General features: G+C 41.8%; 2 protein-coding genes across 5 annotated transcripts in view; both read right to left on the reverse strand.

Moving 5' to 3' along the window:
• Window positions 1–1363: 1363 nt before the first annotated feature.
• Window positions 1364–12150, reverse strand: LOC108239348 (aldehyde dehydrogenase, dimeric NADP-preferring). 3 transcript variants are annotated; one of them, XM_017422011.3, is made up of 11 exons: window positions 11833–12150; window positions 10693–10722; window positions 9246–9409; window positions 8922–9153; window positions 7741–7826; window positions 6710–6918; window positions 6140–6257; window positions 5907–6048; window positions 4673–4839; window positions 4491–4590; window positions 1364–2510 (listed from the first exon to the last, which is right to left on the reverse strand). In XM_017422011.3, the coding sequence occupies exons 3-11, from the start codon at window positions 9399–9401 to the stop codon at window positions 2197–2199; spliced, it is 1524 nt and encodes a 507-aa protein (XP_017277500.1). In that variant the 5' UTR covers window positions 9402–9409; window positions 10693–10722; window positions 11833–12150; the 3' UTR covers window positions 1364–2196. The 3 variants fall into 3 exon arrangements, with proteins under 3 accessions (XP_017277500.1, XP_037829563.1, XP_017277496.1); XM_037973635.1 differs by lacking the exon at window positions 11833–12150 and having other exon boundaries at window positions 10693–11825; XM_017422007.3 differs by lacking the exon at window positions 10693–10722 and having other exon boundaries at window positions 1365–2510.
• Window positions 12151–12267: 117 nt separating this feature from the next.
• The window catches only part of LOC108239344 (aldehyde dehydrogenase family 3 member A2), a 32796-nt gene continuing 29312 nt past the window's right edge, over window positions 12268–15751 (reverse strand). For both annotated transcript variants that reach the window (XM_017422002.3, XM_017422001.3), the window contains exon 11: window positions 12268–12670. In XM_017422002.3, the coding sequence (XP_017277491.1) occupies window positions 12656–12670 (15 nt within the window). In that variant the 3' untranslated portion in view covers window positions 12268–12655. The remainder of the gene's footprint in view (window positions 12671–15751) is intronic.

Raw genomic sequence — 15751 nt, forward strand, 5'->3', positions numbered from 1 at the left:
TGCAAGCAATCCAGCTTACATCACATCTCAGCTTTAAAAGCTCAACTCCACACTCTCTATTTCTGAATTGAGAAAGCTCCTCGGATGAGAAGCGAAACGTCTTCAGCTACAGAATAGAAGTCCAGTTGTTTTTGTTTTTTAACTTTTTTTGAATCTGCCATTAAACATGGAGAAGCAGAAGAAGTTGGTTAAGCAGTAACACCGCACTGTCCAGATCACTGAGATTTATTATAACTAGAGACAGGTCTGGAAGCTGGAAGTTAAAGCCACAAAGGATGAGTATGTACCCTAGTGGTTGGCTGCAGTACGAGTTTTAAGTCCTTCCCCTTCAAGTAAACAAATCAGACATTTTCCTGACTAAAACATAAAATTTCACTTCTGATCATTTTTTCTCGTGTTGATTTTTGTTGATTGACGTAGCTCTTACCTTGCTGCTATATGTTCAAATATACATTTTTTCAATACTTTTAGTTTTAATTAGTTATTTGTGGGGTAGCACAATGAAGCAGTGGTTAGAGCTGTCGCCTCACAGCGAGAAGGTCACAGGTTCACTTCCTGGTCTTTCTGTGTGGGGTTGACATGTTCTCATCATGCATGTGTGCGTTTACTCCTGGTACTCCAGTTTCTTCCCATAGACCAAAAACATGCATGATAGGTTCATTGGTAACTCTAAAATTGTCTCTAGGTGTGAGTCGGAGTGTGGATGGTTGTTTGTCTCTGTGTCCCTGTGATGGACTGGAGACCTGTCCAGGGTGTCCCCCGCCTTTAACAGTGACTGCTGGAGACACCAGTTCCCCGCAACCCAGAAAGGAAAAGGCAGGTAAAAAAGATGGATGGTTATTTGAAGCTTAAAGAAAAGTGTCATGTTTCTCTGTAATTGATATGACAGCCTGTTAGTGAGGTGGGAGGGTGTGTAGGAGGGTACAGCTCCACATCTCGAGTAACCAGCTTCCGGCTCAAAAAATACAACATGGCCTCCCACCGAACAAATCTCACCTTTTGGCTTCTATTTACCAACAGGAAGAACTGCTGCTGATTCTAAAAGTAAATGCCAAAGTTTTAAGCAAAGGTGCTGCACGAGTAGCACTCAGAGTATGTGTTGATGATGACTTCAAGCTACGGTCACACCAAATTTTAGCTTCATATCTTTAAAACCGAAAACGTTACAGCCATTTATGTGTTGGCTAATGTTGATTAGCTGTGCTGGCCATCTTGAATTGGACTGGCTCCAAAAGTTAATGACTTCTAGATATTTATCTAGTAATTACTTTACAAAATATTTCATTAATATCTGTCCAGCAGTTCATAAGATGTTTTGCAAACACTACAGACAAACAAGCACACGCACACACAAACAAGCAAAAACATTCTTGTTGCTTCACCTTCGGCGCTGTGCAATAATAGGAATAATTTGGGGTTTGAACATCCCTATTTTTTCTGGCTCAACGCTACAGACACCACAGACCAGCTCTATCTGTACAGCTTCAGCTGAACTTGGACTGATTACAGATTTTCATCTTATGAGCCATTATTTTTCAAAAGATGGGTTATTCACAACAAGGCAGGAGTGCTCCCACAACCAGCTTGTGTGTGTGTTTGTAAGAGAACTGTTTCCTTTGTTTCTAAACTGCAGTGGGACTAAGGGCTGATAAAGTCTGAACAGTGCTGGGTCAGATAGCTGCAGGGCCGAGCCTTACAGAATAGTTTTTGTAAGGCTTTAGCGTGTGAGGATTTGATGTGTGGCAGCTCACTGCTGCCACCTGATGGACACATATGGAGCTGCACCACTCCAAAACTCTGGGAACCACAAACGAACAGAAACCCATCAGTGTTCATAAACTGGCAGCAGAGGGGAAATTACAAACACAAAGGAAAACTGTCATTATATGAAAAAATAAAGCATGATGATATGTTTTATGTTCACATGTTTTAATTTTGCAACAAAACAATGCATAGATGAATGTTTGTAAAGGGGGTGAATGTTATCCTTGAACAAAGGAGAACCCACAATCATATTGTTTGAACAATGTCGATTACAGACATCTGATATAAAACTGAAAAACAGCAAAAAAAACTGTTAGATCAAAAGGTTATGTACTTTTTTAAATCTCTGAACCATCCGAGTACAAAATGAGTTTTAAAGTGGTGGAATTACTGCAGCAATCCACTGGAAGGAGTTCCTGCTCTGGACCGTCTTTAGTTGTAAAATCCTCTCCAGTACCAGCAGGTACAGTTGAGGCCTGCGGCCATGAGCAGGATAACCAGCAGAGCGATGAACAGACACACGCCCAGGATGGTGGCAACGATAGCCCAGATCAGAGTCCTCTTGGACGTGTCGATCAGAGGAGACTTGAGGGCCATGCGCACCCTGCGGGCCCGCCGGCGGTCCTGAGGAGGGTACCGAGCCGTGTTAACTCGCTCCATGTTCAGGGAGCGCACAAGGCACGCTCTGTGGTGACTCAGCTGGTCGAAGGTGTGTTTCCCGTGGTAACAGCCCGTACCACTCTGACCTGGAGGTGGAGGGACGACACACACACACACACGAGTTATAGTCATGTCTCATCGGGGTTCAATCATTCAGCCTGACAGCACTCACATGGATGGCCCATGCGCTCTACAAGACTGTCTAATGAGTGTTTCCATTATTTTTCTCAAACTCTGAAAGTCCTGGCTGCCATTTTGAAAAGACTTGATGATTATAGAAGTGATGTGCAGACTACAGATAATGTTACGATGCTGTTGGCAAAATAAATTTCAGACAAGAGCATCAAGCTGCCAAAATGTACCAAGACAGCTCAGAAAGAGAGGCAAGGTGTGATATGATGATATGATAAAAAACTTCTAGACAGTCCATGTGAACAATGCTTGGTTGAAGAGCAGATCCAGATCCTCTGCAACCTTTATGCTCAAAAGAGACATTTCTGCCTTTTTTTTTTTCATTAAATCCAATTTGTTCAGAGCTGCAAAACCTACAATGTTTGAACTACAGAAACATTTCAAAATAAATAATACTTATAAAAATCTATATTTCATCACATCATAAAATTGAAAGTGTAAAATACATTGTAGACATTTTTTGGTATTTTTACATTTTAGAGCAAACAAAAAGACCAAACTATTGTTGATCAAATTGCTTTTTATATTTGCATGAAATAAAAAATAAAGCACATACGTACATGCTAATAAATAAAAAAAATGATTGTAACAATTGTAGGCCAGTTTGTTGTATTTCCTCTGATAAAAGCAGAACTTCGTTTACTTCAGCTTTTATTTATTTTATTATAAATCAAAGGCAAACCTCTTCTAAATCTCACTGTTTTCAGAAAAATGTATTTATTTTACTACAAATGTCTCATTTTGATGACTCGTAATATACTGTAGTAATTTATGATATGTGTGCCAAACTGCATGTTTTTTTATCTCAGTAAATTATCTCAGATGTGTTGAAAACATCCTGAAGACTGGTGGGTTTCAGACAAAGACAACACAGATAGAGGTCAGTAAATGAACAGACTAACAAACTGCTAGCACAAAATGTTTTGCTCCTTGTATTGTTATTATGATTTATTTTGTTCTTATTTGCATAAATCTGAACAAGAATACAGCTAAAATGTGCAATTCCTATTGTGATCATAAATATGATTTATTTTCCTGCTGCTTTTAATGTTTCAAAGCAGAGAAACAACTAAAACCTGCAGGACAGTGGCCCTCCAGTTCAGCTACATGTGTACTGCATGACCAAAATCTTCTGTGAGTCTGTCTGCAGTCTCTAAAAATGTCCTTTTTGTGATGCGACTGATTTGGGAGTAGTTTACAATTTTAATCAAATTAATTTAGTGTCCTTAGGGTGAGTTCAGCCGTCAACTCAAACACTTGTTTCTTTGCGTCTCCTATATCTCTGGTCTCCACCGTCTTGCTGAAGACGTCTCGTGAAAGCACTCTATGGCAGGAGAGGGTAACATTTTGTTTCTTGAAGGTCATTTTATCTCAGTTAAAGCGATCAAACGTCCACACGCTGAACTGAACTTGTTCCAGGCAGCCACGCCGAGAGGCACTTCGTTCTTCAAGGACAAGTCTGTAGCACAGGTTCACGTTTGGTTGAAAAGTTTCTGTAAACAGCAACACCCTCTTCGCAAATCACATATCCTGTCTGTAAACTGATGGTTGTCACTAAATATTCAGGTGCTACAGATAAATGTGTTGCTGCACTTGCAAGCATGAAAAAAATGCTTCATTTCTTGGGAAAAGTGATTCAGTTCAAAGTAATGGATTCCTCACAAGATGCTGCTTCTGTTCCAGAAGAGGCTACATCTGTCAGGTATCTTTATTGTTTTTTGTGTAACTTCAAAAACTCTGTACTAATCATTACAGCATGCTTGTATTATAGCAGTTTGAAACGTTACTTTGTGTAAACTTTACAAAGAACAGAGAGAAGCCCTATGTTTAATGACTGGACGTAACACACACAACAACACTGAGCTTATCCTCACCAACACCGCCGAAGGGGAGAGAGCTGAGCGTGTAGTGCATCATGACATCATTGACTGTCACTCCTCCACTGGTGGTCTCCTCAATCATCCGTTTTACTGCCTTGGGCGAGAGGGCGTAAATGCAGAGTAAGACAGAGGAACGGCTGTAAACTCTAAAAGCTGCTTCATCTTTCCTGTCCCACCTTCTTGTCTGAGCAGAAGATGTAGAGGGCCAGGGGTTTCTCCCTCTCGTTGATGAACTGAATGGCATCGTCCATGTCACTCACCGCCACGATGGGCAGCACAGGGCCGAAGATCTCCTCCTGCATCAGCCTGGAGTGGGGGGGCACGTCCTTCAACACTGTAGGGGCTTTTCAAAACAGCGTCATCTTTCATTAGACCAAAACAAAATATAAATAGTATATTTGTCTGGATGAAGCATTAAGAAGTAATAGTTGTGGTAAGAGGTTTCTGTCCAGTCACAATGGACATGAGGGTCATATCAGTTTGGGGCTTTTATTGGTTTATTTGAGTCCATTTTCCAGGGTGGAATGATTAATCAGCATACAACTTCAGTGATTTAAAACAAGAACTGGGTGCACAAGTTTGAATTTATCATAGATTGTCTCTAATCCATATATTCTATACAGGCTCAAATTCATTAACTTGCTAAGGCCCAGTAACTTCCTGTCAGTGATCCAGATTGACTGCAGCTGGTAATTTCTCTTTGCCAGCATAAAAAGGTTTTTTTTGGCAGCACTCATTGGAATGGGCAATACGCGGACCACTGGGAAGTCCGTGGAACGCAGTGGAGGAACAACCCAGGAGCCACCAAGGCTCAAGCCTGCCATGAAGTGGAAATTGCTGGAACACCAGTGTCTCTGTCCACAGTGAAGCCAATTTTACATCACCATGGACTGAGAGGGTGCTCACCAAGAAAAAAGCTCTTCCCAAAAGTCACATGACGGAAATTTGCAGATGCCCACATGGACAAGTCAAACGCTTTCCGGTCAGGTGAGACAAAAACTGAGCTGTTTGGCAACAATGACAAGACATATATTTGGAGGAGTCAAGGTGAGTATCATACATTCTCAACATTCTTCACTTTCACCTCAAATCAACAAACAGTTGAAACTTAAACAGTTGGGTGTTCTTACAGGACAATGATCCCAAACACACATCAAAACTGGTTTCTGATTGGATAAAACAGGCTAACATTAGGCTTCTGAAAAGCCCCGACCTCAATCTGATTGAACCTTTGCAGACTAGGCCTAAAGGTTCGGTCTGTGGCAGGAAACCAACTGCTTTAAATGAACTCTACTAACTCTGCCAAGAGTGGTCAAAAAACCCCTCTGGAACGGTTCAAATAAATACTCCGACATTCAAGCTCATGATGAGTTGAGGTAAAACCGTCTGACCCCAGCTTTATTTTCTTACCAATGTAACACTGTGAGGAATCGCTCTGTCCCCCCACCACAGGGGTGTAGCCCTCCATCAGACTCATGATCCTGTTGAAGTGCCGCTGGTTGACGATTCGGCCGTAGTCAGCTGAGCATTTGGGATCGGCGCCATAAAACTCCTGCGATGGATCAAACAGATTCTGATAAGGCTCCACACTGTGCAGCTTTGATGTCGAACAAACCTCCAAGCAGGTTTTAGCTGCCTCCTACCAGTAGAGTCTGCCGGATGCATTCGACCACCTGGCCCTGGATGCAGGGTTCACACAGAATGTAGTCCGGAGCGATGCACGTCTGACCGCAGTTAACAAACTTCCCCCACGTGATTCGACTGCACACAAACCAGATCAGCGGATAATGTTTTCTTCTTGAGTTTCAGTGATGTTTTTATTTTTGCACCACATGCTGAAAATACAAAATGCTAATTGGTGCCTGCAGAAGGTATGATGATGTTACAAAGTTTATTTTACAGACACAATACAAGTGAATTAATTTTTAGTTTTTGCTGACCAACTTCAAAAAGAGTGGGTCTTTGAACGTTGCAGTCAACAGGAAGTGAAGTGATTTGATGGTTTATGAGTCACCAGTTCAAACTGTTCCTGCAGGACAGCAGGAAAACTAGATGGAACATTTAAATCAGATGCCTCTTTACCAGCTTTGGTTTCTAAACCTTCACAGGTCAACAGTGTTTGACGTTTTCTTAAAAGAAAAATTGTAATCGGGCGCAGTTCAGCTCAGCTGTGTGTGGCTGCTAGTGGCTGGCTGCTCTGATGAGCGCGTTACCGGCAAGCAATCCTGATGTCACAGTTCTTGTCGATGTAGCAGGGGCTCTTCCCCCCCAGCTCCAGGGTCACCGGGGTGAGATGACGGGCTGCAGCCTCCATCACCAGCTTGCCCACTGTGCTGCTGCCTGTGTAGAAGATGTGATCGAACCTGAGCCTCAGCAGCTCCTGGGTCTCCGGCACGCCACCTGTCACCACTGGGTACAGGTCCTAGAAACAAACAAGAAGCTTTACTGCTTCGCTGTTTTGGAGTTATTTATGATATAAAAAACACACAACAAATGGCAAAGGATGAAGAGGGTTTCAGAATCAGGAAGATGTTGGATCTCACAAAGAATGTAAACATCCCACCAAACTGTGACTATTTATCGCCTGCCCCTGAAGCTGAATTAATGTTTTGCCCGTAGCTGTGTGTATATAGGCAGGTGTGTTCATTTGCCTTCACTGTTAGCAAAACATCTCATGAATCAGAGGACGGATTCGAATGAAACTCTCAGAAAGTTACTGGATGTACATCTACAACTCAAACATTTGGAGTTCAGCTAAACCAAGATGGCCACCACAGGTAAATAACATTAGCCAAACCGAAAAAGGTTCCAACTTCGTCAGCTTTACAGATATTGAGCTAAAATATGGTGTGAGAATAGCTGAGACTGATCTCCAATAAATACTTTAAACACAACACATCATGCAGCATCTTTGTCTAAAACTTTGACAGTAACTGTTGGAGTCAACTCTATCTATCTGTTAGCAAAATATCCCTTGAACTCCTGGATGGATTTTGGCAAAACGCTCAGAAAGTCATCACTGCCCGCATAGCTACATTTTCACAGTATTGCATGAGAACGTCCATAAGGTAACTTGTGAGGTTTGACCAGAACAGCTAAAACTCCATCTCTTCTCAGCATCAGATGAGTTCAGTGTGAAACTCTGGATTAAACGGGCTGCGGGTGATATGCATGCCTTCAAGGAATGCTCTGTTAACATCAGAGACACATTATCCCCAACAGCAACAGCGGCTGGCGTTCACACCTTGTCCAGGTAGCGAGGCAGAAGCGCTCGGAGCAGGAGGGACGAGCACTCGCTCAGCTCTGATGGCTTCACCACAGCTGCATTGCCTGTTCAGAGAGAGAGAGAGAGAGAGAGAGAGGGGCTTTCTGTGAATGGGATGACATCAGAGGGTGACGCAGAGCGAACACGTAGGAGGGTGAGAATGCGGCGTGGGGGAGCTGTTCGATGGAATATAAAGAGCAGAACAGTAAGATAGTTTCTTTCACAACAAGAAACAGAGAACGGTAGAGAGGGAGGGGAGGAAAAACTGTTTATCAGACTGGATGATCATTTTTTAAGAGATGTAAAGGTCACAGCATCTTTGTTTTGTGTACGTTTACATGAAAAGATTCAAACAAAATGATCCTTAAGTTCAAGCTTAAAAAAAAGCAACATAGTCACACAAGGAATCTGGCTTTTTTCTGCTTTTTATACTGATCCTGAATCAGTTAACAAATAAATAAAGAATGTGGATTTAAGTTCAACAGAACAGTAAATAACTCTGGATGCAAAAGACAATTTTCCAAGGTGGTACAAACTGAAAATTGAGTAGATGCTCATAAATGTTTAAATAAACTACATTTACAATCATATAATATCTACATTTTTCTTTACGTTGTATATCTGGATGGCAGGCCTTGCTACAACTCACTCAAGTAAGAGATTATTTGAAATACTGTATTTTTTTTTCCAATTCAGGCATAATGAATGGCACCATCCTACTGTCTGAGTGTTCATGCTCATGATCTCATCTGGTAAAAGGAGAGGATACATTTAGAAAGCTTTTCTAGAGCCATTCATGCTGCATAGAATAAGCTTTGAATTTTCAGAATTTAGTGTCTCTAATTTTCCTTTTGCAATTCATTTCAGCAGGTCAGCGTCTTAGGAAACACAAAAATGGCTATGACTCTGTCAGTTTCACAGACACTGAGCTAAATATCGGCGGGGCAGTATCTGAGTCATTCTCAACACATATTCCAAGTGCTAACAGATCATCAGCTAACGAGATCTCAGAATGTTTCATGGGATTGCGCATGCTGTTATTTTCAAGGTTTAACCAAAATGGTTTCAAGTCAACACAAAATAATCTTAGTCTAACATGCTTGCATGAAAGGCGGCCTTTATTCACATGATGTTATTGATAATCAGAAACACCTCCCTACCTGCTGCGATAGCTCCAACAAGAGGCAGTAAGGTGAGAGCCCAGGGGTAGTTCCAGGCTCCGATGATGAGGACCACTCCCAGAGGCTCTGGCTGAATATAAACCTCATCTGATATAGTGAGGAGGTTCTTTTGGACGGGTCGAGGAGCTGCCCAGTCTGAGAGCTTCTCTATGGCCAGCTTGATCTCATTCTCAATGCCAATCAGCTCCAGGAGTGGCGTGTCGTACTGGCTCTGTGGGGAAACCCAGCACGCTTGTTGGACCAGAAAGAGAACGGTTGACTGCATGCGTGCTCCAACAAAGTGCTCCGTGAAGGAGCCCTCACCCTGTTGAGGTCTTGTTTGAGGGCGGTGGAGATCTCCGTCTCCTTCTCTGTGAGCATCCTCTGCAGGGCATGGAGCTGCTGCAGTCTGAACTCCAGAGGTCGAGCTCGGCCACTGACGAAGGCCTCCCTGGCCCGCTCCAGCGTCTGTCTCGCCATACCCTTACCTGCATCGTTACATTTAATTACTTGATAAATTCTATGTTTAAAATAACTCAACAAATATGATCCCTTTGTACACTGCTCCATCACAGGGACACATAGAGACAAACAACCATTCCCACAGTCCCTTCCATGACAATTTAGTTACCAATGAACCTATCATGCATGTTTTTGGTCTGTGGGAAGAAACTGGAGTACCAGCAGAAAAGCCCACACATGCATGGTGAGAACATGTCAACCCCACACAGAAAGACCAGGAAGTGAACCTGCGACTTTCTCGCTGTGAGGCGACAGCTCTAAACGCTGCTTCACTATGCTGCCCCGCAGATGACTAATTAAAACTAAAACCATTAAAAACAATGTGTATTTGAACATCTGGCATATAGCTTACTGTGAAGTGACAGCTTTTACCACTGCTCCACTGTGGATAAAAGATTTATCCATTCATCCATTTCTTTTCTTTGCCCATATTTTCCTTTCGGGGTCACGGGGCAGCTGGTGCCGATCTCCACCAGTCGTGTGAGAGGCAGGGGACACCATGGACAGGTCTCCAGTCCATCACAGGGACAAACAACCATTCACACGCTCACTCACGCCCTGATGACCATCTCCAGCGTGATGCAGGAAAGGCGATGGACTCAGTACTGAAGCGCTCATTCTTGACCCTCGTCACTAATTTTGTTGTGATGGTTGTAAAAAATAGGAGACAACAGTTTTATATCCTTCTAACACAGTCTCTCCTGTCCTCGGATGTCAAGGATTATTAACAGCAATAGAAAAGAGCAATAATGTATTGACTGTGTAAACTTAAGAATACATCAAGTACCTGTTCTGTACAGGTGAATATGATATATATATATATATATATATATATATATATATATATATATTTCTAAATGACATTTACACAACACTGTGCTTTTTTCTTGTTTATAAATGTTTGGCCTTTTACTTTGTCCCAATACATAGAAATGGCAATTAAATATCAAACGCTAATTTTGGTTCTTTCAGTTTTGCTGTAAAAAATATTGTTTTAATATACAGTGTTGAACTTTATGAGCTTTGTCATCTTTATTCTCTGGGGTCACAGGTTCCATTCCCAGCTGGGGTCTTTCTGCATCAGTGTTCTCCCTGTGAATACACTGGTTTCCTCCCACAGACCAAACACATGCATGTTAGGTTCTTTGGTAAGTCTAAAATTGTCCCTAGGTGTGAGTGAGAGAGGGAATGGTTGTTAGTCTCTGTGTGTCCCTATGATGGACTGGAGACCTGTCCACGTGTCCCCCACCTCTCACACAGCAACCAGCTCCCCGTGACCCTGCACAGGAACAAAGAGGGAAAGAAAATATGTGGATAGATGGTGAAAACTGGATGATTTGATTGTGAAGGTTGCAGATCGCTGTTTTAGGCAAACACACGCTTCTTCTTTCTTATTTATTTTTTTAAACTCATCCATTGTCCTGCTAAAAATATACTTAAACAAAAAAGCAGTTTAAAAGACAATGGGACAATTATTGTCTTTGATTCAACAAAAATTTATCATTTCTGGTACAGTAACAAAACCAGGAAAAAAAAAAAGAGTTCAGGTCCCAAACCGGTGTTATTGTCAGAAATGTATTAAATTCTAAACTTTCCATCAGTTTAAATGTCAATTAGCAGAAAATATTTAAAATATGAATTAAAAATGGATTGTTATACCCTCACCAATAATTTCTGGATGTTAAATATTCTTGCAGTTTGGTTTCAGGGGTACAGCATCAGCTTGTATGTTTTGTTATCGCCTGTCGAAAAAGGAGCAATAATGTTTTTGCTCGTGTCGGTGTGCGTGTTTGTCTGCACCTTTAGTAAAATATTTCATGAATCACTGGACAGATGTTAATGAAACTCTCAGAAAGTAAATAATGGATGGATCTACAACTGGTTAACTTTTGGAATCAACCTAATTCAAGATAATCAACCTTCGCAAACAGAAACGTGACTTCACCTCAGACAGCTTTACAGATACCTGAGCCAATATTTGGTGTGGTAGTGACCGAGTCATTCACAACACATACTCCACCTGCTAACACATCATGCAAGATCACATGTTATTGCACATTTGTTGCATGTTATTGGCAGTTTTCATCATAAGATGATCTTAGTTTAAAACTTTGGCATGAAAGGAGGCGGGCGATATGCATTCCTTCAAAGAATGCTCCTTTAACTTTACAAATGATCAGACCTGTCTTTATGATGAAATATTTTACTGCCTGTAATCAAATATTGTTATATATATATATCATTTTACCGCAGTATGGGACAACTTTAGTTGAAATAAGAACGTCTCAGTTACAGATACTCTCTTCATCACTTTGAAGACAGTCCTACAAACATAAACTGACAACAGAAGCACCAACAACGAACATCAGTACAGACATGTACAGCTTACCTCAGTGCAGAAACACTCAGGTGAAACGCATCCAATGTTCCCTGATCCGAAGGAGCTGAATATTCCTCTGCAGCTGATCTGAAAGAGGCTCCGAGAGGCTGGCTGCCTGAGCAACTCACTCCTTTGTGCACCGTTTATCCCTCTCTCTCTCTCAGCTCTGGGATCAGCTTACTGGGGCAGCGTTTAACACACTGTGACCAGGAGCTTCAGGCAGCCCGCTTCAAACAGTCCAGCCTCCACTTACACACACACACTCACACACAAAACACTGATCCCCATATTTAGACCTTGGCCATTGTAGCTGCTTGTTTCTTCATCTTTTACAGCCTTCTCTGATAATTTGTTATTTCTTTATAACAGTGATACAGCTTCATATCAGTGAAGGCAGCAGGGTCAAAAATTACAACCTTGGAATGTTTAAATCATAGCCCACTCTTATCGACTTGGAGTTTTTATTGATATCTTTACAAAAACAATCAAGAGAGAACATTGTTTTATTTAACAGCAGGCAGGGAATTCAAGTAAGATGTTACCATCAGTCAGCATCATTAAAGAGATGTTTGCCGAGTCTACGCTGGAGTTTTATTTTGAAATAAATCACCTTGTCTCATTATTTATGAAAAATAAAAACTGGACTCAAACTCCAACAAGAGCTTAATGTGTAATGAAGTTGATGTGCAGAAACCATTTTTTAAGCAAAAATTAAACCATATTGTGCACATTATTTTACTGTAAAATGGTTTGTACTCTCTATCAGGCTTCCACCCAACGTCCCCTGCAGCAGGAAGTCAAACCTCAGGCCTCCAGCGTCGACCAGTCGGCCTCATCGCAGGTACTTCTGCAAGCAACACGAGACAACAGACAGAGTTTTACTGTTTCGCACGGGCACAACAAGCGTGCACGTCGACAACAACAACAACACAAACAAAAGGGCCCATTTAGCCGTGGGGAGTGAGGCATGTTGGGTAATTAAAGGGGGGGTAGATGAGGGGGTAGATGCCCTGGACAACAACACACATTGTGTGTTGGGGACAAAGCCATTGTTGTGTGGGGGTACAGGCCTGTAGGACTCAGGCTCCCTGGGAGGAGAAGTACTGATCAGATGAACTTAGAAAAAAAACCTTCTGTGGTTCTAGCACTAATTAACACTGAATGAAACTATGGAAAATCAGTGTGTCAATTATTAACAATACATTTATGCTGGGAAGATAACAACCAGTGGTTTTATATTATAAATCAGTACGTACTGATCGCGTGGCAGAGAGTGACCTGTGAGGCCACTGTGATTAAAGGCGGAGTTTTGTCACAGAAAACATTAGCCTTCTAAATAAAGAAACCATTACTCACAATAAAACATGTTAATTAGGATGTTTACTTGTTAAAGAATAGTTTGGACATTTGGACCTTCTTATGGAAAGGTTTTGAACTATTAATATCTTACCTGCTGTAGATAACTCTTTGAACGGCCTCAGTTTGGAGAAATAAACTTAAAGCTGATGAGCTAACAGCTACTCTATAAAACTTTACACCTGTGTCAGTTTTACATTACAGCAGAAAGTTTATGAAATTCCTGCTTATGGGAAAAAAACAAAACAAATAGAAGGCATTTTTACAAAACACTTCAATCCAGGACTTAGACGCCTTCTGGCCACCTGTGTGATTTCTGAATGGACCGAGGCGGCGAGGGAGGTCGAAGCCAACCCACGCTGATTTGCCTCTATGCCACGAGGAGAGGTCATAACGGAGCCGAAACGGACGACGTGTGAAAAGGATAAATTTGATTTAACATGGAGGAAGTGGGTTGAAATCATTTCAACCTGGAGAGACTCACACGGAGAGATAAAGACAATTAGAGTGTTTTATTGGTTAGAGGTCTTTGGCGCTCAGGCCCCGGCAGAAGACGAGTTTGCAGAGAACCGCTGTGAGCTTGAATGATTGAAGTAGGGTGAGAGATTAGGGTAGTCATCCCCCGGGACCCGGACCTGGTGGTGGCATAGAGGACGAGGAAGGGGAGTCCAGAGGAGCATAAGAAAGTGAGGGTGGAGATCGGGGAGGTGGTGGGACGAGACTTGGCTGGCGAGCAGGAGGAGCCGTGGACGGGGAGCCTTATATCCTGCACCTGGATGCGATTTGGCAGCTGGGAGCGAGAATCCATGATGACTGATGCTGGACAGCTGGGTGAGTCTGCCAGGTTGAAATTGCGGCGAGCCTTCACATCCACACACTAAGCCAGGGGTGTCCAATCCTGGTCCTCGAGGGCCGCCATCCTGCATGTTTTACCTGTTTCTCTGCTCCAACACACCTGATTCAGAGGTTTAATCACCTCTTCATGTTCTGCAGAAACCTGTTAATCAGCCATTGATTCAAATCAGGTGTGTTGGAGCAGAGAAACAAGTAAAACATGCAGGCCCTCGAGGACCAGGATTGGACACCCCTGCACTAAGCAGACTTTGTGTGACTCCATATGAATTAAGCCTCATTTTTATTGGAGATGACAGGTAAAGAGATGTAAGCACCCTGGGCTTTAGTCTATGTCGTTTCATATGGTATAAAGGAATATGTTAGATATGGGATACAGGAAGGACCTTATTTTTGCTATATGGGGATGGTATGGGGGAACAGGCAGAATATGTAATGGAAATTAATTTTGAGATGAAGGCAACTTGTTTATCAAAAAAAAAACAAAACACAGAGACTATTTCTAAACTGAAGAAAGGACTGGACTGGAAAAGGAAAAAAAAGACTTCTCTCATGACTTTGTTTGCTCTGTTCTGTGAGGATCTGAATTATTTTTGAAGTTTCATTTTGTATTAAGTTTATTGTTTTCATCAATTCTGTTTCTTGTTGTTTGTGTTTAGTTTTTTTCGTTGTAAGTTGTTGTGTAGTCTGCTCCCTGTGCCCTCAGCGTGCCATCACTCTCTCTTCCATGTCAGTCAGCCTCTTCTTCTCACACCTGTGCCGTGTTACTAATCTGTCACCTGTTTCCACTCCCTCGTTCACATCAGCCTTTAACACCTGTTCATCTCCGTCCACTGCTCACTGTTGCTAGATGCGCTGTGTGGTTTCCTTGTGTCAGCCGCCTCGTGTCCCCAGTATTGCCATGGTTTGAGAGTTTTAGTTATTTTAAGTTTTGCTGCCAAGACAGCCTTTTGTTTTGTTATTTTAAATAAATTAGTTTTCTTTGGAGCTGCTCGTTTGTCTGCATCTTGGGTCCAAACCGTCCAACCACCTAACCCGACATGTTCCTTTACCTGGTGTCATTGATGGGACCAATCTGTATGCCAGACTGGTTTTTGTTTGGTTTTGTTCTTGTTCAAAATGCGTAAAAATAAAATAACATTAATTCCTGCTGGAGGTGTTGCAGTTTGCAGCTGCTCCTGTTATTTGCACTTACAACTAATCACAAAAGTCTACGTAAATAACAGTGTAATTTATAAACTGGCTGTGATGTAAAAATCTATAAACATTTGTTGATCCCCTATGAAATCTTGGAGATTGGAGCTGTTTCAAATATGGCAGCAATCCACTTTGGTCTTGGCTGTGTTTGAACTGGCTATTAGCTTGTCAGTCTGATCAGAATTAAACTCTGTTTCTCTAACTGAGTCCATTCAAACAGTAGTATCCACAACAGGTCAGATATTGATCATTCAGACTTTTAAAAAAAGACTTCAGCTAAGAAGGCCTACAGCGTTTCACGAGCTTCAATTAGCTACTCCTACTAAAATATGTTCATAAAAAACGTGAAAGCTTTGAAATGCAAGGATCGTCTTCATGTTTAAAATATATTTTGAACTAATTTGTCAATGCATTCTTGGTGCTCCAAACAGTATAATATAGATTCAGTGTTACAGGGTGGTGTGTGTGGTTTTTTTTTGTTTTGTTTTGTTTTTTTTTTTTTGTTTTTTTGTTTTTTTTTTGG

Source organism: Kryptolebias marmoratus, linkage group LG2, assembly GCF_001649575.2.
Source record: "Kryptolebias marmoratus isolate JLee-2015 linkage group LG2, ASM164957v2, whole genome shotgun sequence".
In the NCBI taxonomy this organism is placed as follows: Eukaryota; Metazoa; Chordata; class Actinopteri; order Cyprinodontiformes; family Rivulidae; genus Kryptolebias; species Kryptolebias marmoratus.

Coding starts and splice junctions, on each gene's coding strand:
- LOC108239348 (XM_017422011.3), bottom strand. CDS start 9,401: ATGGCGAGACAGACGCTGGAGCGGGCCAGGGAGGCCTTCGTCAGTGGC. Junction 6,919..7,740: donor TGCCTCGCTACCTGGACAAG/GTGTGAACGCCA, acceptor GTTTGTTTCTAG/GACCTGTACCCAGTGGTGAC. Junction 6,258..6,709: donor GACATCAGGATTGCTTGCCG/GTAACGCGCTCA, acceptor GTTTGTGTGCAG/TCGAATCACGTGGGGGAAGT.